Below are 22,452 nucleotides of genomic sequence, written 5' to 3'. Positions count from 1 at the left end.
ATCCACTCTATGCATGCAGCCTCCACCCTCTCACACTTACCCACTCAATGCATGTAGCCTCCTCCCACCCTCCCTCCTTCCTGCACTTACCCACTCAATGCATGCAGCCTCCTCCCTCCCACACTGGTAGCGATACCGATAATGCTAGTAGTATAAAAAAATTCCAGGTATTAGCAATGTGTCACCAACGTATCAATATCACTAATGTAATCGTCAATATTTTCAACTATGTAAATTTTAGGCGTCACTTGTATTCCCAATGCATCAATATCACCAATGTATCGCCAATATTTGTTACTATGTAAATTCTAGGTAATACTTGTATCATAAGTGTACCGACGATATTTCAATAATCTCACTAACGTATTGATATCATCAAAAAAAAATAATTCATGGGCACATGATTGTATGTAGTGTTCAATTTGTCAATGATAATATTGATAATATCTCGATATCATTGATATTACAACATGCGAGATATTGAGACCACAATCTTTTGTTTCCTTTCCAATTGTTGATGGTTTCTTGGTGAAATATCATGTGTTGTTGATATTTTGCAATATCAATGAATGTTTGGATAGAAGGTTGATGGTTAAATAAGCCGAGGGGGTGGTTTGACTAATTTCTTACAACAACACATGCTTTTAAGGCCCCATTAAATGGAAACTTGTTATGTATGCATTCTTTTTGCAATTTTTTTTCTTCTAAATATGCTAATATGTACATTTTAATGTCTCTTGAAGTTTTGCCGAAATTTCCACTGTTTTTCCTATGTTTCCCCGCATTTTTGGTTATCAGCGACATTATCGGCAATATCGATATTGTTTCTGTATCCCTGGCTAGCAAAACTTGTAACGATACCGATACTTCGAACACTGCCCACTAGTATATAATAGTACTGTTAAAATTAACTGGAACCAACCTGACCGACCCAATTTCTAAAATTGGACCTGGACTGTCCATCAGGCACCTAGGGGTCCAGCTACCAAAGACCATCGTGTGATCAGGCGCCTAAGGCTCCAGCTGTCCTGATCCCTACAGACCTCTCTTCATTTCTCTCCACGTGTGATCGAGCATGCCCTAGCAGCTGGTATATAATAGTACTATTACAATTAACTGGATTCAACCTGACCGACCCAGTTCTAAAATTGGCCCTAATCTGTCCAGCAGCCACCTAATGGTCCAGCTACCCATTGCAGCCCTATATTCCAACCCACAACCATCATGATTTCTACACAAATTACAAACATTCCCCAAAAGCCCCTCCCCCTCCTCTCGTTCTCTACCACCCATTACTACCTCAGAAAACCAACCTTTTCATCTCATCTCCTCAAACTCCAATATCTAATTATGAAAAGATCACCTTCTTTAAATCTATAAAAGCTTCAAAAACTTCAATTTTTTTTTTTCTTATCTTTCATGTTCATAAGAGATCTAAAAAATCTCACATCAAATTTCAGTCTCACATGTTCTTGAAAGAAAAAGGAAAATTCCCATTTAAGACTCCCGTTTTTAATTGCAAAAAACTAGTTTCTCTCCCTTTATTCCCACACCTTCAATCCAAACATAAATTAATAAAACCCAGCATTTAGGTTTTTTTTTTTTCTGCCACCTTTCTTCATATTACACTCTGTAAATATCACAAAACAGTCTCTACGATGGCTCAAAAGAAGTTTTTTTTATTTTTGTTAATGGGTTGTTATTCCTCAAAAGACCCATTTTAAAATAACCACATTTTTTAACCTCTCCCTCTCTCACCACATATCATGCTTTAGTCTGAACAAAAGGGGCCCTTTTACAGATTTAAATATGCACTTTTTTTATGAGAGATGTTATGCAACAGCTTGAAAGGATTCTTGCAATTAACTGATTGTGTGAAACAATATACACCAAACACCATATAGAAACTACAAAACGAAAAGCCAAGATACGTTAAAGGTAATCAAGATGTTCAGTAACTTGACCTCATAAGTCATAACTGGCATCGAGTGACTTGAATCTCTTCCGAATTACTAACTGTCATAACTTTATTATCATTTTATGAATCCCAAATTTCAAAGATCATTAAATTACAGTATCGACCTTCATAGGCTTAAAATCAAACAGATTTGTAAGAAAACAATAGGAAATAGGAAATGAAAGTATACATTACAATGAATTAAACCAAAACATCAGATGGTCCTTATTACGGGTGCAACTTGAGCGGATCAGGTCAGGTTGAGAATCAACCCTACACAACTCGGTTTGGTTGGGTTGGGTCAAGTTGGATAAAAATACCCTTTATTTTGGTTAAAAACCCTTTTACTAAGCTAAAGTTTTAATGTGTGTAGAACTATTTGAGTAGAAACATTTGCCCTTGGCTAATAACATATATATAGGAGTATTTAAAATAGCTTGTCCCACAGTGTATAGCTTATGCATGTAGCACTACACTACGTAGCGGTAGCATAGCATAGCCTTCGCGCTACACAGTGCAAGTCACATGTAGGCCATGCTACACGCAAGGTAGCATATTTCACACATATGCACGCACGCACACTAAAAATTAGTTAATGGTTTCAATGATTTAAGTGGAATATACGAGCAACGGTTTATAATCAGTTCTGTTGCTATATTATCTTTATATTCACTCTTTGCCCTATGTTTCCAATTGTTTTAATTAAAAAATCTGGTAGTGTCTAACTTACGCTTCATGCTTCAAAGGAGTGCATGCTACCCTACATGCTATTCATTATTTAAACTACTAATATATAATACAGCTAGAGGACAGATTCGGATTGGATCACTTGAGGCCTCAACCCAAGCCCCGACATGATCTAGGGTTGTGTTGAGGATTTCATGTTCAAGAACAACTGACCTCAACCCAACCCAACCTAACCTAAAGTTCAGCTTGGCCAGTCGAGTTTGGGCTGAGCCCAACCCAAGTTGCATCCATAGTCTTTACGGAAGGCAGCACCTGAGATAGTAAGCTGTCCTCCAGCTTAAGTATCCACCAGAACAAGCTTAGCCAATACCCAGTGCATATAGAAATCCAGAGAAACAACCATATTTCTATAATCGATGCAAGTTATTGGGTCTTCTTTAAGAAAGAAATAATGTCGGGAAACCCATTAAAGTTCTAAAATCATCCTTTATGTTTGGAGAACTGCTAGGGTGATTCGCATGAGGAGAGACTGAATGCAATTCGCAGCACATGTACAAATGCCAGATCCTGGCCACTCATCAGCTGGGTCTCACTGAGAAGGCTGAAGAAGCCCTGGTCCAAAATCAGTCTGGTCCACTCATCAGGTTGGTCACATGTGTATGAAGAATAAATGGACATCAGAAAGACTCTCGAGTCCATATCCAACATACACGTGTGTCTGTTGGATGTGCGGATCTTCCTAATTTTTGGGCACGAATCTTCTCTTCATTCTCTTCTCACGCGAATCGCCTCAATGTTTATCTCACTTGTGATTTTTGTTACATGGGCAAAAGATAAAGAAAACATTACGCATCCATTCGGTGTATTTCTATTGAGCGGAAGACGTCTCCTTAAGAAGCTGAATTGCAGTGAAAATCTTCCTCCGAGGCCCAACAGCATTTATACCCATCTCTTTGAGGTCTTCCAAGGTGAGTAAAGGCAACGTCTCCTCATCAACTTCATGCATTTCGAACACACCAGCATACCTACCAAACCCAAGCTCCTCCAGCCACACACCAACGCTATTTACAACCGTGCCAACGACCATCACCCTGTCGGCCTTGCTGATCTTGTGATCCGAGAAATCGCCATAGTCAGAAGACAAACCATTGCTTTCCTTGCAATAACCATTCCACATCTGAAAGCCATCCAAATCGCCAGGCATCTGCATGTCTGAAACAGGTCCAAAACACTCATTATCACATGCGTCTTTGCTCATATCAGAAGCTTCTTGATACGAAGAATCCTTCAAACCAATGGCAAAATCATCATTTCTATTACTGATATCAGGACTAGCCCTAGAATTCCAAACACTACCAATCCCGCTGTTGCCTCTCGTGCTCCGCCCCCGGCGCTTCATGACCCTGCCTCTTCGGGTCACTGTTCCAAAATCCAACTTTGGCTTGACTGTTCCAAAACCCAATTTCGGGTTAACCGCTCCAGATTTCGATTTCGGCTTTCCAGCTCCAAAATCACATGTTAGGCTAGCTGCTCCTGAATCCAAATTCGGATTAAACTCTCCAAAATCCAGCTCCGGCTTAACCACATCAACGTCGTCTGAACACGTGAATTCCCAGACTGTTTTGCCAGAATTAGGATTCCGATTCTCCCGATTATGTGCCTCAGCCGAAACCCTAGGTGAGACACCAGGTTCTGAGGCGCCGAACTGTGAGACTCGATCCAGTTTCAATCCCTTCTCCCAATTTCCTTTAAGTTTCTGAGGAATGCCACAAGAAAAGGCTGCCGAACCATCTCCTATCTCTACCAACCTAACGTTCGGCCGCCTCTGCCTCTTCGAATTCACACCCAGAACCAGCATATCCCCAAAACCCTAAATCCAAAACCAAAACCCTAAAATTCAAAAAGAAAACCCTAAATACCAACCAAAACTTCAAAATCCTATTCCCAACATAAAAAGCCTAAAATTCCAACCAAACCCTAAAATCCAAAAACCAAAAAATAAAAATAAAAATAAAAATCCAAACGCAAACAAGCAAACCCCTAAAACAAGTAAAAATAAATAAAAAAACTAATATAGAAACTAAGGACTCAAAAAATAAAATTAAAAATTAAAAAGAAACCCTAAAATCCAAAACCAAAACAAAAACTACCAAATCTCTCAAACAAAACCCTAGAACCAAAGAAGAAGAAGAAGAGGAAGAAGAAGAAGGAAATCCCTAATATTCAATTAATAAATAAAAAAGAAAAAACCCAAAATTTCAATCGGAAACAAAACCTAGTTTCCAAAAGATAACCCTAACCCAAAATCACAATAGAAAAAGCCCTAAAATCCAAAACAGAACACCTAATAAATCCTTAGAACTGGGAAACACCAGTGAAATTTACCAAATATGGAAAGATTGCGAATCGAAGCTGATATGAAACTGTTTCTTTAAATGGCAAAGAGTGAGCGAGTGGTGGGAGCCGAGATAGGAGGGAGAAGAAAGTTTGTTTCTCCTCTCTCGCGTTTAAGCGTAGATCGTGCGTCGCACCGTTATGGGCCAACTTTCTCAGATATTACGATGATTTTAACCGTCCACCTTATCTTCACTATGATAAATAAGCTATTAATTTATAATCACATCTCAGGAATAATTATAACCTTTGATTTGTATATTTTAATATAAACCGTTGAATATTTTTACTTGTTGTTCATCTACAGATAGTGATGGTCATAATCATAGTAAGTTTCCTATCATCTCCACGACATGGACGGTTTTAGATCATCGGACCACTCAGAAAGTGGGTCCCAGTACACTGCGACAAATTCTGTAGTTTCTTAGTCGCGACAGAGGCAAAGCGAAACAGAGGGGAAAGTCGGTGTGGAAAGGTTTATAGTCCGCGGGACATTTTTGTGTCCGCTGAACACTGTATGTAGGGACATGGAACGTGATCCGCACCGTTTATCCTATAAAAATCTCCATCGATGGACTAAAGTACGAAAATTACACTAATTCAACGATCTAGATCTAACGGACACGTCAAAGGCTTTTCTGCATGCAGAAGTCCTTTACCTGAATGAGCTGTTTTTGTGCCATCTGGCAACCATGCGTCCGTATCTACGGGACCGATATTCTCGGCAACATCTGTTTCACGCAGCACCTAAAACACCCAAAATACCCCAGCTCTGTGGGCCCACCATGTTATCTGCTTGAAATCCACTCCGTCCATCAGCTCTGTTCCTCAACTATTCGCCTTAGTGACAAAAAAATAACCAGATAGACGACTCAGGTGGGCCACACCACTGGGAACAATGGAGATGGAACGCAAACCATAAGTTTGTGTGTGGAGCCACCATGGGGTGTATTTTTCATCAAAGTCGTTCATCAGGCATGTGAAATCAGCCTGGAAAAAAACGTTTGCGCGTGTTCTGGACGATTCCAGTCGTATCTCTATGGCAGGACCCTTTGCATGCGACCGAAATACTCGACAACAACTGCATTAAGCCGCACGTAAAACACGCAAGCTGTTTGGGGCCTAAGATGTTATGTGTCTCAAATCCAGTCCGTCCATCAGCTTCAATCATTAATTATATATAATAACATAAAAAATCATCTAGATTCAAAGCTATTTTGGGCCACACCATAGGGAAACATGGAAATGGGACACAAACCATATGTTTGTGTGTGGAGGAATAATAGTGTTTTTATTTCATCAAAACCGTTCATCAGTCATTAAGGGGTAGGATGATGTGAAAATATAAAATTAATCTTAATCAAAAACTCATGTGGGCCTAAACTTGTGAACTTCGTGGTTTTAGGCGCAATTTTATATTTTCACTCGTGGTGTGGCCAATTTGAGTAATTTTAGAGGTGAATATTTTTTATGAACGGATAACATAAAGTTTATCACCAGATAGACGGATTGGATTTTACATATATGTAAAAATTCTGGCCCAAGAGAGCGTTGATGTTTTGCGTGCTATTGTAGACAATTAATTCCAGTCCCTGTATAAGGCGGTGGAGTCAAGAATACAATTTTGGCTGGTTCGGCGGACCACTAAACCTGATTTTGAAAGAGACAGACGTTTGCCAATTCCACGTGTATGTCTGGTTGGGAATAAATTCTCAAAACCACTGCAAAGCTCAGGCAGTTTCTCTCCTCAGGTGGGCCACACCGTAAAGAAATTAAACTGGCCGTCGAAAAAAATTCTTTTCATCTCTCCCTTTTTTTCGTATGCTGTGGAAGACCTGAGGTGTAAAATGTCTTGATTTTCAGGCCACAAGATCTAAAAGGTAGCCCACCTGATGGAAAGATTTGATCAAGCACACGTGCTTCATATTAGCATGTGTGACTGCGTGTGCATGGACCCGGATCAACATGCGCGTGCAGAATAAGCAAACTTAGTTTTCGCCTTTAACGAGGGAATAGGAAAGTCAGATAATCATCCCACGCCAATTTGATTTTCTAGCAGTAACCCTGTACATGGACCCACTGTTCGAAGAGAGCGGTTTAGGTGTTACCCGCGTAACACCTTGGTGAGTATTACCCTTACGGTGTGGGGCCCACCATGATGAATATGCTGTATATCCACACCGTCTATCCGTTTTTCCAGCTCATTTTAGTTTTGGATCCCAAAAATTAAGCAGATCCAAATCTAAGATGCACCACACCACTGGGAACAGTGGTGAAAGTCCATTTAAAACTTTTTGTGGGCCACAAAAAGTTTTGGATAAAGAAAATATTTCCATCCATGTCTGTTTGACATTATCAACGGGTTGGATGGCAGATAAACATTAGGTTGGGCCTTGGGAAGTTTTTAATGGTGTGCGTTCAATCTCCGATGTTTCATGTGGTGTGGTCCACCTGGGATTTGGATCTGCTTAATTTAAAAAAAAACGGATGCGGACAGTGTGGATATACCATAAATCATCAAGGTGGACCCCACGGTAAGGGTAACACCCATCAAGGTGGCCTCACATATAATGACTACACATCAGTATTAGACACTGTACCGAGCCTGATGCTCGCATGCAGTGTTTTATGTGAAATTCACATACATCAATTCCACCGAGCTTGTGTAGAACATCGTATCCGTGCAAAAGGCCGACCACATGTAAAGATCATCTGGGGCGAAAACTGGGGTGGCCCACTCATCATCGTCGGTCTAGATGATTTCCCACCATAACCATCAACAGAATATGAGGTTAGCATCTGATTGATCCCAATCCACACAATGGAATCTAGGCAAATCCAGGACAGCTTCATAACACCATTTGGGGCAAAATACATGAGGCCAGTTTGGATGCACCCTTTGAAGGGGCGGCTTAAATGCCATTTGGGTCAATTTGGCACTTGATGTTGTGCATTTACATGCACATTACAACCTTACATGTACATTACAACCTTATCCATTTGGGGCAAAATACATGAGGCCAGTTTGGATGCACCCTTCGAAGGGGCGGCTTAAATGACATTTGGGTCAATTTGGCACTTGATGTTGTGCATTTACATGCACATTACAACCTTACATGTACATTACAACCTTATCCATTTGGGGCAAAATACATGAGGCCAGTTTGGATGCACCCTTCGAAGGGGCGGCTTAAATGCCATTTGGGTCAATTTGGCACTTGATGTTGTGCACTTACATGCACATTACAACCTTATCTCATCATCCGCTCGACAATATAGGCACCAGAACACCCTCAGGCACAGACCAAGCTGAAAGAAAAAAAGAAAAAAAAAACCTGACACCCACTTGAGAAACTACGTCCAAACAGGTATTCAAATACTAATGCATGCCATCCTCAACAGGAGAATTGAGAATCTGTTTGGGTGTCCCTTAAGCTAAAAAATCTAATTGAATGCATTCAATTCCTAGTAGTTAAAAATGACTGAAATGTTGTTGGGCATGTTGTTTGATGTCTTAAATCTGGGCTGTTTGATCGGTCGACCGGGTTGCTTGACCAGTCTAGGGTCAGGCTTGACCGGTCGAAGGGGTCCTTCGACTGGTCGAGACCCCCCTTCGACTAGCCAATGGTTACGCAGATAATGCACGGATTTTGTACGGATTGCGTAAATTTGAGTCGGTTTTAGAGAGGTGTGTAAGTAAAGTTTCATAAACTATAAATAGGAGTCCCTAGAGCCTTTCCAAAGGTATTTTAAGGCTTCCTAAAGATATTTCAAGGGTTTCTAAAAGGGTTCTAGGGTTATCCAAGGGTGCAGCAAGGGTGATATTCGAGGTTGTTCGAATCGGGTAAGTCCTCTCTCTCTGTAATTTCTATTTTCATAATGAAGATTTGTCGCTTTGTGCCGTGGTTTTTTCCCGCAAGGGTTTTCCACGTTAAATCTTTGTATTCTCTTGTAATTTCTTGGTGCTCTTGGATTGCTATCCTAGATCTAAATCTATGTGATTCCGCATAACAAATCCCAATAGGGCATGCCATCTTAATTCATCATGTCAACCAAACTTCCAACTGAAAATTTGTACATTTCAAGCGCCAGACCCAAGCAATGGGGATTGCATTCCAGCACTATTTCGTCCATTCTCTTCATTGATCTGGGTGGACTGTAATTCAATCTGATTGTACATCCAAACAATCTACGAGGCGTGTCTGGGTGCCACTTAAAAATAAAAAATAAAAACATTTTTTGGTGGGGATAAAAAGCATAACCAACAAGTTATAAAAACTATGATCTCTAATCCCTAATTGATGTTACCTAAAATGAGAACTCTTAAGTGCCACCCAAACGCTGAGCATTTGGAATGTGGGTCAGAAAAATAGGTACAACCTCAGGCAAATTCCCATTTTCTCGCTCCTTCCATCCTAAACAGCAATTGCAATCAGGTAGAGCAGCAGCCATCAGCCACAAGAAAGGAAGGTCTAACTGCAGCCATTGTAACTAATTACAAATATGTGATGAGAGAATTCAAAAACCCAAAAAATAAAATAAAATGACGGTATCACAAGATTTCGTGATTGGCACGACAGAGTATTAGTAAACAATCTTCTTCACAAACAAGGAATTTTGTAACAAAGAAGTAAAAAAGGAAAAAAAAGAAGAAGAAGAAAAAGAAAAGAAAAGGAAAAGAGAACAAATAGAGATAGGAAACTTCTCACGCAATGGAAGCCTTGAAAGAAAAAGCAGCTTCTCAAATATGGTTTGTTCAAGTTCTCAAGGTCGTCCTGATCAGATGATCACCATTCAATTGCCTGCTAAAATGGATAATAAGACCATTTTTATTTCCAGGCCCTTATTTGAATGGCCTTTGTTAATCATATGTGAGCCCACTTAAAAATTTTCAATGTAATAAGGTAAGAAGAAATTCCAATATGTGCATGGGTCGAGGTTGTCATCTATTATAAATGCGATACTTGCAAGGGTCGAGGTTATCATCCATATGGGTTGAGATTGTCAACAAGTTCAGCATGAGTTGAGGTTATTGTAAACGCACTTTTTTATCAATCACGTGTGCCAGTGTGTCAGTGAGTTGGTTGAGCCATTGGAAGCTAAAGACCGAAGGCACATGTATACTTTTAGCATCAAAGAGTAAAGAAACGGGTAAATTAAAGTGCTTTAGTGACCCTAACCTTAGACCCTTTTAGGTCCAAAACAGCCTTACACTCTATATGATCCATTTTAAAATGGATAAACCTTTGTTTGATTATCTCATAGCCTTAGGAGCCTTTATTTGATCATGGCTAGTCAGGCTTTAAAGGTGCAAAGCTGCCGATAATCGAACAACCCAAATCAACAATCCTTGATAAGACATTGATACTGTTGTCAGGCCGTCGATAGGACTCGATCCTTTCGAAGGGTCCGCTTTATACGATTGAAGACGACAAAAAGCAATCTAGCAACCAAACTGATATAACCTTGACTGTTTCAATTCTATCGAATGCATGTTCAATCCTATCGAGGGAGCCTTCGATCCAATTGAAGGTTCGATTGATTGAATCGACAAAGTTGTTGAACTAACCGTTACAAACATTTTCTTTATAAAATGGCATTCAGACCTTGGACAAATGAATGAATTTTTTGTATAATTAGAGCTTAGGTGATTCTCCACTCATTATCTCTCTCCTAAACTCCAAACCCAAGATATTCATAATACCTTTCTTATGATTAATCACTCTAATGAGTATTCCATGCTCTATATGAAGTTGTTTATGTTCTCTCTCATTTTCTATAGATTAGACACCACATTTACAAGTAAATCCTAGTCTGAATCCTCTAGAATACTCATCTAAGTGTATCTAGAAACTAATTATTTATTAGTTATACGAGATTCAACCATCGTCTCATTACCTTAGTAGCCCCATTGGAGCATCAGGTGAAAGATATGATTTTAGGAAGTAGAAGAAGATCAACGTCAAAGATTCAAAGAGCAATTGAGAAGTCGATTCAGGATTGAAGAAGCTCTTAAGTAAGGTGCATTAACGAGATTCAATTCGATAAATAAGGTTGCTATTTTAGAGTCCACGTACTATTTCCTTATGTAGAATTGATTATAGAGTTTGTGACCCAAACTTGCGTAGGTACTTATGTAAGATCATACCGCCACCAAGCATAGGTGTGTACATGTGTAAGTCTTTGTGTAAGCCTTTGACAGTAGTGTATATGTGTAAGTCCTTGTGTAGGCTTTCAACATGAGTGTATGCGTGTAAGATCTTGCATAGGCTTCCGGCAGGTGTGTATGTGTGTAAATGTTAGAGCTAAACCTATTGAAAACTTCCAAGATAGTGAATTTCGGTACACTCGCAGAGAGTAAGTCCGCTAGGAGTGGAGTAGGTATTTAACCAAAGCATTATATATCGTTGTGTTTGTGATTGCTTATGTGGATGCATTTCTATTATGTTTTTGTTTAAATTGTTCATTATGAATGCATTAATAGATTATATGTTAGACACTTAATTTGTAACACACACACAATTAATATTTCATATATCACCACATAGACTAGTTACTCAGTTAGTTATATCTATTGTAGTCTATGTACTTGGAACCACTTGGCTTGGAAGCCTAAGTTGTTAAATTACTTTTAATTGGTGCATACTTTTAAGTAGTCATATCCCCCTTCTAGGACTTGAGCATAATTTTAACTCTGTAAGCTTCCACGTAGCGTGGTACCATGTTAGACAACTGATGTAATTTCACCATTAAGGGTCGAAGTTGGTAACTTATCTAAATAACAACATCGATTCTTAATAGATGATAACCTTGACCATTACTAAATATGTCGACAATCTTGAACCACCATTAACATATAGCAACATAGACCCTTAATGGCCTACTTGTGCTTTATATTTGTTTTTTTTTTTTTTTGGTTCACACCATTAAATGAATCAACAAATTAGATGAACAATACAAAAAAAAACACGGACACTATGGTGGGCCCTACAGTCCCCAACACACCAGCAGTATACGATGCCTAATTTATGTCCTCTACCTACAATCAATACCAGTGCACACACATTGTATATTGGCCCACCAAGTTGCATATTTTTTTTCCACACTGTCCACCCACTTTGCCGACTCATTTTAAGGCATGACCTAAAAAATAAGGATGATTCAAATCTTAGGTGGACCACACCATTGAAAGTAACAATTGAAATACACCATTAAAAACTTATTGGGAGCCATAAAACTTAAATCAAGCTAGTATTTGTGTTTTTACTTTTAATTTCTATGTGACCTAATCAATTGGATGATTGATAAATGTTATAGTTACTCATGCCTCGGTGGTTTACTCAAAGGAGTTTCAACACAAGGTCACGAGTACGAGTATCCATCCACTGTGGTGAAATCCCTCTGGAGTCTGTTTTCACTGACATGGTCTACTTGAGATTTTAATTTGATTCATTTTTTGAGCCTTGTTATAAGTAATGATTTAAAAATGATAAGACATGTATACTGTAGTGGGCCACGAAGCACCGAGGGAAGTGGATTGCGTACTGAAGAAACTTTGTATGGTCCACCATGATTTATGTATTTCATCCACTCGTTCTTTGGATCATGCTTTAGTATGATCTCTCCAAATGGGTGGATGGTATGGATACAAAACATCCATCGTGGTGGGGCCACATAACTTGTGACGTCACTTCGGTAGCGAGTTTCACTTCTCAAGTAGTTAATTGGCGTCCAATGAAATCTGCGTTCGAGTTCGACACGGATTGGCTGTTGTACCACACACCAGCTATATATACGTGTAGTGGAAGACTAGCACTGATGCTCCTCAAGCTCAGAGTAGTACCAACGGTTCAAAGGAGATCATAGTTACATGGCCCCATAGTAGTGATGTATTTATTATATCTACACTGTTCATCTATTTTTAGAGATCATTCAAGAACATTATCCAAAAACTAAATCATATACAAAAATCAGATGGACGACACCACAAATAGCAGCAAACGGTTTGGATATAACACATGGATCATGATCAAAGATGAGCTTGCCAAATGCATGGACGGTTTGGATATAACACATGCCTTGTGATCAGACCCACATAACTTATTGATGTCAATACACCAACTTTATAACTGGTGTGATGTATGACGGCCCTAAGGGCGTGTTTGGACGGGCCCATCCCATGGTATTAGATTGTATTAGGGTGGATGGCAGGTAATGATGGCTGCGTCAGTGGATTGCGATATCCAGGGAAGCTACCACCGAGTATGTTTGGCCCGCCTGGCCAATCCCGAGATTATGCCCGGCCAATCCCTTCCAATCCCGCACACCCAAACATGTCCCAGGCAAAATATGTGGGATTAGGATGGATTGGGTGGATTGCAAGGTAATGATGGTGATGACAGTGGATTGCTGCCAATCCCATGGGATTGCTCCGATTTAGGCAAAAGTTCATCGTGCCTGTTTGGCACGCCCGGCCAATCCTGGGATTGCTCCTTCCAATCCCTTCCAATACAATCTAATCCCATCCAGCATGCCCGTCCAAACACGCCCTTGGGCAGTGGGATTAGAAGGGATTAGGTGGGTTTGGATTCAAAAAACATAATTATTACCCATGGCAGGGATTGATAATACGGTAGTATATTGAATGGATATACCCACCATCATTTGAAATTATTAAGAATAACACACATGTGTTATATCTAAACAGTTCATTTGTTTTGTAACTCGAGATATGATTGTTGGAACTCGAGCAACAAGGTGAAGACAAACAAAGCCTTGAGAAAGATGTCTCCTTCCCTTGCAAAACTGATGGGTTCGAAACATTCGGGTTCGGAAGTGATTATGCATTTGAATGTCCTTGAGCATGCATGGAGCTCCTTCCAATGGATCCCGGTTGCCTCTATTAGACCAAGAGCTATGGAGGAGATGTGAGAGTGGCAATCGTAGAATCGTAGCATGGAAGAAGGAGACAAGAGTCTTAAGCTTTTGAGTGATTTCACGATATGGATTTCTCTTCGACCTTAAGCAAATGTCGACAACTTCTTTCTCATTTGCAATGTGTCTAGGGATAGCTCAATTCGAGCTATCTATAGGTGGGAGGATTAGTTGACTTTCAGATGGGAGGAAGCATGGTACAATATCTAGGAGCTCCCAATGGAGTACTAGATCCACAGTTTTCATGGAGTTCTTACATCAGTGGAGTGGTTGTGATCGATCCAAGTTTAGAAAGGTGTGAAATGCTTCGATTTGCCAGAATCTACATAAGATGGAATGAGCTTGCCCTTATGCCAGAGAAGATTTCCGTCAGTGAAGGGATCACAGGATCACAATTTGGATGATTATGGAATTAGCTAGTTGCTATAAGATTCAACAACAAAAGCATTGGCCAAGGCGCTCCATCTATATGAAGGATAAGGCAGATTGGGAGCTTGTGTTGTAAGTTGCTTCAAAGGAAGATGATGTTCAGGTCCATTGCTCTTGTGGACCATCAGAAGTTGTGGAGGGGATGTGGAAGCGTTTGATTGGTCTAGTGGGGTAGTTGGGGAAGTGTTGCTTGATGGAGTGACGAACGTCCTATCAAGTAGTGTATGCATAGGTGAAGAGATGGAGAGAGGCACCACGTTGTTGCAAGGGGTATGTAGAGGGCTTTTGTCTGAGCTAGTGACACATGGTGATGCTGCCACTCTTGACACAGGGGGAGGGTGATGGACACGTGTAATGGGCTGGTGGAAGGTGTTAGGGTGACCAATGGAAGCCTCACATGTGGCTAGTTTGCGGGTGCTAATTTCCAATTGTTTTTTACCTGTGTATGAAGTTGCTCAGGCCGAGAACTCTCTCGTGGTCCGTGTGGATGATCACTAACGGACGACACGTGTGGGAGATGCTGCTTGATTTTTCAGCAAATGCAAACTCATTCAATTGAAAGGATTTGCTTGTTGTGGGAAGGGATGTATGTGAGGTATTTTCTCGACACCTCTTATGGATTGCGATTTCTCTTCTCCAACTTCTTTGCCTAGGAATCTCCAATGAGGGGGTGATTTCTAATTGTTGGTGAAGATAATTAGTAGGAATGTGAGCTCTTCAAAAAAAATAAAAAAAATAAAAAAAATAAACAGAAAGAAAGGAAAGAAAAGAAAGATGCAGGTGATTGATTAGAGATTAGTAGACTCTCACTCTTTTTCTTTGTTGTTGTTGGGCATTTTTGTATGTAAGGATCGAATTTCTAAAAATATGAATGATTTTTCAAATTGGATTCTTCCAAATGAGATGGTGGATCTACTGAGGGGTGTGTGTGAAGGTTAAATGGGCAATCTAGAGTGGTTAAATCAAAGTTGGATTTATTTATTTTTTTTCCATAGTTTGGGTGGAGAAGCTTCCTCTCGTGCATTAAAGAGGACTTTCTAGGCTAATTTCAAACCGTTGTTCGGTTTTTTTGGCAATGGATGAGGATGATAGGGTCTGTGGTTGTTTAGGTCTCAATTATCATGGCCTGAAATTGATGGATTTTCAAAGCCGTGGAAGAGCATTGTTCATCCTTCGCGGTTGAGGGTTTTGTGGGTTTTTTTTTTTCCAAAAACTTCAGATTACTCGAGGGCATGTTTTTGTCACCAGTTACCACAATAATGTAAAGGAAATGTGCAATGATCCCAAATTACTTGTCTCCGACAACATTTGTATTTAACTCTCGATTCTCGTGTTTGGTTTATAGGTGGCAAAATCAAAATGATGGCATTTTTAGATTACTTAAATGTCAAATCATTACGAAAATACATTGACGTCACTCTTTGGAATAAAGATTTTCACAATAGTGCCATGAAAAGGTACAATGATTACAAATTCCTTTACCTGTCTCCTGTATACATCTAAATTTGACTGACGATTCCCATATTTGGTTTGGCGGTGGTATAGTTGTAATGGGGACACTTTTCTTTTCAATTATATGGGTTACTGGCGAAACAAATAGGCCCTAAAGGTATGATTAACACATGTAAGAAAGAGGTTCTTTGGAACCGGGAAACTAAGACATACTCTCTAATGCAAAAATACTCAAGGCCATATGGTCTTTCGAAAGGAAAAGCTTTGCCAGAGACTTATTTGGTAGCATATAATACTCTTTTGAGGGAAGAGGAAAACCATATGGAAGCATTGGTCTAGGATGACTTGGCTCAAAGAATGGGACAAAAATATAAATTTTTTCATGCAATGGCTAGTGCCCGGGCTAGAGCTAACAAAGATCAAAAGTGTTTCGGTGGATGGGGAGAGGTTAGAGGAGAGATAAAAAAATGTGTGGCGCCATTGTTAAGTTTTTCAAAGACCTTACTGGGAAAGGTTGAGTAAGGTCGTGACTAGAAATTTTGCATTATGATTTAATTTTAAGGCAAAGGTAAGAATATCCAGGCAGTGACAAGGCCTTTGGTCTGAATGGATTCCCCTTAGCTTTCTTTTAAAAGTATTTGCGAAGTAGTAAAAGACGACTTGGTGGGCTTCATCAATGAATTTCATGGTAACGAGAACCCTGCGATAGAGTTGGGTCTAACTTTTATTGCTATCAAACCAAAAAAGGGAGGAGTAGAACGTTTGAGGGAATTTAGTCTGATTAGTCTTCCGAGGATACTTATAAAATATTAGCTAAAATTGTGGCCTTCAAATTTCGTGTGGTTTTGGCTAGTGCGAACTCTAAATTTCAAGGAGCATGTGGCTGAGAGGTAGTTGTAGATAGCGCATTAACAGCTCATGAATTCATTGATTCATGATACAGGGGAGGGAAAATGTTGTTATCTGCAAGCTCGATATCAAAAAGGTGTACAATCATGTTGATTGAAAGTTTCTAGATTATGTGTTGGATTGGCTGGGTTGCGGGCAAAAATGGAGAAGCTGGATTTAAGTTTGTGTTTAGTCACCTAATTTCTAGATCTTTCCCTCCCTACTTATTCCTTTAGGCAAGATGCTAAATAAGAGGTTAGCCGTGGGGTTACATCGAAGGTTTTAGTGTGGATAAGATAGATTTCCAAGTCACTCATCTTTAGCATCCAGACAATACTATTTTATTTTGCGATGCGGATGAGGCTAAAGTGGATAGTTTAAGGAAGATCATTAGATGCTTTGAAGCTGTTTCATGATTAAAGGTGAATATCCTTAAGAGTGAGTTGTTGGGCATTCCTCTTTCTAAGGAGGAAGTGGTTAATTTTGTAGAAGTATTTGGCTGTCGTGTTGGCTCACTTCTTCCTCACATTGAATAGGGAAACCAACCAAGCATTTATGGGACAAAGTTCATGGGGAGTTTTGAAAGAAATTCGTTAAGATGGAAGAGTAGACATCAAGGCATTCCAAAATGGTCACAAAATGGTATTGGTAACAGTAACATTTGTAACCATTACTCGTTAAGGGGCATAACATGACATGAAAAGGGGCCAAAATAGGTTTTTTCGAAGTAAAAAAAGCCATTATGGTTGTAGCGGCCCAATCATATAACAGTAATGGCAATGGCCATTATGGTCGCCATTATCGTTAAGGAACACCTTGACAGACATCTTTCCTTGGGAGGAAGGTTGACACTAATAGAGGCATCAATGTCTAATCGTCCGATTTGTTTTACGTCTATTTTCAGATGTCCAAAGTTTGTCTCATTTGAGAAGCTTAGGAGGGATTTCTTATGGTAGGGAGCTGAAGCGAAGCATAAGTTTCATTTGATAAAGTAGGACGAGTTGTGCAAACCATTTGATGAAGGCGGTTTGGTCTTAGGAAATTGGAGGCAATGAACTCCACTTTGCTAGGAAAATGGCTTTGGAGGTTTGGGTCTAAGGATGGCAATTTATGGGGTTCAGGGAGGGTGATGGTGGCAAGGGCTCATCTCTATACAGGGCCTTGTCTCTAAAGAAGTCTATAGTTGGGTTGACATTAAAGTTTTTAAGGGGGTGGGTTTTTCTTTGGGGGACGGTAAGATGATCCCTTTTTGGGAGGATGTTTGGATGGGCAAGAAAGTGTTGTATGAAGACTTTCCAAGGCTAGATAGAATCTCGTTTGATGCAAATATCCTGATTGTGCAATGTCTCTCCTTTTCTGGAGATGAGTTGATTTGAGCTCCTCCTTGTCTTAGGAGTTTGACAAACGACGAGTTGGAAGATTTTGTTAGGCTATCGGAGTGGTTGCGCAACATTATGCCCTTGGTGGGAGGTGGGAGATAGTGATGCTATGATGTGGAACAAAGAAAAGTCTGGTTTGTTCTCTGTTAGTTCCTTGTATAGAACAATCACCAGCTCTTCGACGGGAGGGCAGTTGTGCCACGCCATTTTTATGTGGCAATATGGTGCAATAAGGTTGCAGCTCTTGCTTTGTTCGTGGGTCAGAACAAGGTGCTGACTATTGATAACATTTGAAAGAGAATGATGATGACAAGGTGCTCGCTATTGGCAACCTTCGAAAGAGGATGATGCTGCTGCTCCTGAATGTGTGTGTGTTTGAAAAATGAGGAACTGGTTGTCCATTGCTCTTTTGTTAGGGAAGTTTGGGACAACAGCTTGTTCGGTGTGACGTGGGTGCTGGTGGGTTCAATTGATTTGCCTTTTGTCTTGGCACAGTGGAGGAGTGAGAAAGGTAGAGAGGGCAGTCTGGAGACTTTGTTGGCTGGCATTTGGTTTTACTTGGGGGGAGAGGAACAATCATTGTTTTAGTTGTAGTGGGTGGGCTTCGGAGGTTTTTAGCAGGGCTAAATTGAACGTAATGGGGTAGGCCTTAGCCTTAAGGGTTTTAGTCGGTAGGTCTCCCCGTCCACACACACACGCACGCACCCCTGCGCTCTTTCTTGGTTTGATTTGTAGTTCCTTTTGCTTTGGCCTCACTCGATAAAATCGTCACCTTCCACATCATAGGAAAAAAATGAATTTCATAATGTGAAGGCATACATTGACAATGCAAAGCAAAATAATGTATTTTTTCATAATGTGGAGGGCATACATTGACAATGCAAAGCAAATAATGTGTCTTTTACAATGCTTTTGTACCTGAATGTGTTAGCAAAACAAATGCATAACTCTTTTTGTGATTGTGATGGGATTGATTTCACTTTTGGTCTGTATGTACCTGAATGTGTTAGCAAAACAAATGGATAACTCTTTTTGTGATTGTGATGGGATTGATTTCACTTTTGGTCTGTATGTAGATGGATGAGGTGCTGGCTTCAGTTGCAGAGACTATAAAGAACTTTGCTGTCATTTACCTGGTGGATATCACCGAGGTGCCCGACTTCAACACCATGTTTGAGCTGTACGACCCCTTGACTGTCATGTTCTTCTTCCGCAACGAGTACATGATGTTTGACTTGGGCACTGGAAACAACAACAAGATCAACTGGGTTCTCAATGACAAGCAGGAGTTTATTGACATCATCGAGACTGTCTACAGGGGAGCAAGGAGGGGAGAAAGGAGGGGAGTAAGGAGGGGATGAGGTCTGGTCTTTGCACCAAAGGATTAACCAACTAGGTACAGATATTGAGTTTCTTCTGGGACGACCTGGTGTTGGTCTCAGCTATTGGTTTGATCAAACAATGAATGGTCTATATACATTGGTAACTAGGTAACTCTATATCTTTGTTGGACATTAAATGGTGTACTTGCAGAGTGCTAGAACCTAACAACGCCAAGTCTCCTGTTACTAATTGGGTGTGAGAGGTTGCTTTTGTCATTCAATACCGTCGATACTTTTTTCCTTTGGCTTTTCCCGTTCTTCCATTTTCCTTCTATGAAAATGATCAAATGCTCGGCTTCTTATCGTTAACCGACTAATCTCAATCATTTCGTCTTGTATAAGACAGATTTCCAATAAGGAAGTTGGCAATGGAATAGTCGGTTTGGATTGAGGTTCAGGTGTCCTACAGATGAGGCAACCGTGTAGTAATCTCCTGTTCAAAATTCTATAATAGAATATTCTTCCTTGCTGTATAATAGCTGTTTTATTGGCAATGAGGTATTTAATTAATGGTGCAGACTGCCAACTCAAGTAATTGGTAAATGCATCCACAAAATTTGACCACCTCATGGTTTGGAAAACCTGCCTTGTATGAAAGAAAAAAGAAAAAAAAATAAAATCCAATCACATTCCCCAAATAAGTTCCCGAAAAATCAAAGGCTTCAACTCAAATTAAACCATACCGCTTCATAAGTCAAGGTGCCGGACCGAGAAACAATTCCTACACGCCCATGCTTGTGAATATACCCAGGCATAATTCCGATTTTGCATTCTCCAGGTATGATAATACCAGGGCAGTTTGGCCCAATCAGTCGGGTTTTGGTTTGGCTCTTGAGAGCAACCTTCACAGGAATCTGAAATTTGGAAGGATGAATTAAAGGCTACCCGCGGGAAAGGACATCCAACAGAATGCACAGTTCAAAAGCAGAACATGGCGTGTAAATTAGCAAAATATACACTCATCTGCTAATACCAAGAAAGCAGCATATGCATATGTTTTTGCATACTAAGCCCCAATACAAAGAGGGGATCTCAACGCTTCCTTTGGCAACTAGAAAGCAAGATTCAAAAATCAGCATCAATTTGCATGCATATCTCTTGGATTACCATCTCACTAAGGCCATATGCTTTTCAGTTTCATTCACAACCACTCTGTTTTCTTCACTTCTTGTTTCTTTTTCCATTGGTTCTTTTTTAAAGTCTGTAGATCTATCATACTCTCCTTTTCCTACTTTCAATTACACCTGATGTATGTGGATCACACCGAGTGAAGTGATTTTGATCCAAATCTCAGATGCACCACACCACTGGGAACAGTGGTGAAAGTCCATTTAAAACTTTTTGTGGGCCACAAAAAGTTTTGGATAAACCCAATCTTTGTATTTTACCTCCATCCAGATCTGTTTGACATTATCAACAGGTTGGATGGCAGATAAACATTAGGTCGGGCCTTAGGAAGTTTTTAATGGTAAGGGTAACACCCATCAAGGTGGCCCCACATATAATGACTACACATCAGTATTAGACACTGTACCGAACCTCATGCTCGCATGCAGTGTTTTTATTCGAAATTCACATACACCTATTCCACCAAACTTGTGTAATGCATCCCATCCGTGCAAAAGGCCGACCACATATAAAGATCATTTGGGGCGAAAACTAGGGTGGCCCACTCATCATCGTCGCTCTAGATGATTTCCCACCAAAACCATCAACAGAATCTTAGGTTAGCATCTGATTGATCCCAATCCACACAATGGAATCTAGGCAAATACACCACAGCTTCATAACACCATTTGGAGCAAAATGCACGAGGCCGTTTGGATGCACCCTTTGAAGGGCGGCTTAAATGGCATTTGGGTCAATTTGGCACTTGATGTTGTGCATTTAGATGCACTTTACAACCTTATCTCATCACCCGCTCAACGAAATAGGCACCGGAACACCCTCAAGCACAAACCAAACTGACAAAATAAAAAAAACAAAAAAAAACTGACACCCATTTGAGAAACTGCATCCAAACAGGCCCTAAAGGGTCTGGGTTTGGGAATTTGAACATCCAGGTATTCAAATACTAATGCATACCATCCTCAACAGGAGAATTGAGAATCTGTTTGGGCGTCCATTAAGATAAAAAATCTAATTGAATGCAATCAATTCCTTGTAGCTAAAAATGACTGAAATGCGGTTGGGCAGGCCATCCAAATTCATCATGTCAACCAAACTCCCAACTGAAAATTTGTACATTTCAAGCCGGACCCAAGCAATGGGAATTGCATTCCGGCACCATTTCATCCATTCTCTCTTCATTGACCTGAGCCGACTGTAATTCAATCCGATTGTACATCCAAACAGTCTATGGGCCTGTCTGGGTGCCACTTAAAAAATAAAAAATAAAAACATTTTTTGGTGGAGATTAAAAGTATAACCAACGAGTTATAAAAAACTATGATCTCTAATTCGTAATTGACATTACCTAAAATGAGAACTCTTAAGTGGCACCCAAACGCAACCTAATCATTTGGGATGTGGGTCAGAAAAACAGGTACAACCTTAGGCAGATTCCCATTTTCTTGCTTCTTCCATCCTAAACAGCAATTGCAATCAGGCAGAGCAGCAGCCATCAGCCACAATGAAGGAAGCTCCAACTGCAGCCATTGTAACTAATCACAAATATGCGATGAGAGAATCAAAGAAACCGACGGTATCACAAGATTTCGTGATTGGCACGACAGAGTATTAGTAAACAATCTTCTTTACAGACAAGGAATTTTGTAACAAAGAAGTAAAAAAGAAATTAAAAAAAAAAAAGAAAAAAAAAGAAAAAGAAAAAGAAAAGAGAACAAATAGAGATAGGAAACTTCTCACACAATGGAAGCCTTGAAAGAAAAAGCAGCTTCTCAAATTTTCATGGAAGCCTCCTAAGAGTAGGAAAAGGAAAACTGCAATA

The 22,452-nt window shown here is 40.0% G+C and overlaps 3 protein-coding genes across 14 annotated transcripts in view; 1 reads left to right on the top strand and 2 right to left on the bottom strand.

Moving 5' to 3' along the window:
* Positions 1-3,512: 3,512 nt before the first annotated feature.
* On the bottom strand, positions 3,513-4,502 carry LOC131217418 (uncharacterized). The gene has a single exon (XM_058212340.1). It carries the CDS (start codon positions 4,500-4,502, stop codon positions 3,513-3,515), a length of 990 nt encoding a protein of 329 aa, XP_058068323.1.
* A 9,315-nt stretch (positions 4,503-13,817) lies between these two features.
* LOC131258121 (thioredoxin-like protein YLS8) lies at positions 13,818-19,978 on the top strand. Of its 3 annotated transcripts, none has more exons than XM_058259208.1 (3): positions 13,818-14,996; positions 19,197-19,602; positions 19,865-19,978. In XM_058259208.1, the coding sequence occupies exon 2, from the start codon at positions 19,197-19,199 to the stop codon at positions 19,479-19,481; it is 285 nt and encodes a 94-aa protein (XP_058115191.1). In that variant the 5' UTR covers positions 13,818-14,996; the 3' UTR covers positions 19,482-19,602; positions 19,865-19,978. The 3 variants fall into 3 exon arrangements, with proteins under 3 accessions (XP_058115191.1, XP_058115193.1, XP_058115192.1); XM_058259210.1 differs by lacking the exon at positions 13,818-14,996 and adding an exon at positions 15,548-16,025; XM_058259209.1 differs by lacking the exon at positions 13,818-14,996 and adding an exon at positions 15,551-16,010.
* Positions 19,979-21,633: 1,655 nt separating this feature from the next.
* The window catches only part of LOC131258120 (transcription factor BIM2-like), a 52,470-nt gene continuing 51,651 nt past the window's right edge, over positions 21,634-22,452 (bottom strand). Inside the window, exons 9-10 of one of the 10 annotated variants that reach the window (XM_058259199.1) lie at positions 22,364-22,444; positions 21,634-22,165 (exon numbers count right to left, since the gene is read on the bottom strand). In XM_058259199.1, the coding sequence (XP_058115182.1) occupies positions 22,107-22,165; positions 22,364-22,444 (140 nt within the window). In that variant the 3' untranslated portion in view covers positions 21,634-22,106. The other 9 variants (XM_058259200.1, XM_058259201.1, XM_058259202.1 and 6 more) reach the window with 9 other exon arrangements.

This window comes from Magnolia sinica, chromosome 10, assembly GCF_029962835.1.
Source record: "Magnolia sinica isolate HGM2019 chromosome 10, MsV1, whole genome shotgun sequence".
Classification (NCBI taxonomy): Eukaryota; Viridiplantae; Streptophyta; class Magnoliopsida; order Magnoliales; family Magnoliaceae; genus Magnolia; species Magnolia sinica.
The sequence above is the reverse complement of the archived record's forward strand: the minus strand, read 5'-3'. Positions and strand labels throughout refer to the sequence as shown.

Excerpts from the sequence above, each read along its gene's own strand:
- LOC131217418 (XM_058212340.1), bottom strand. The coding sequence starts at position 4,502 with ATGCTGGTTCTGGGTGTGAATTCGAAGAGGCAGAGGCGGCCGAACGTT.
- LOC131258121 (XM_058259208.1), top strand. The coding sequence starts at position 19,197 with ATGGATGAGGTGCTGGCTTCAGTTGCAGAGACTATAAAGAACTTTGCT.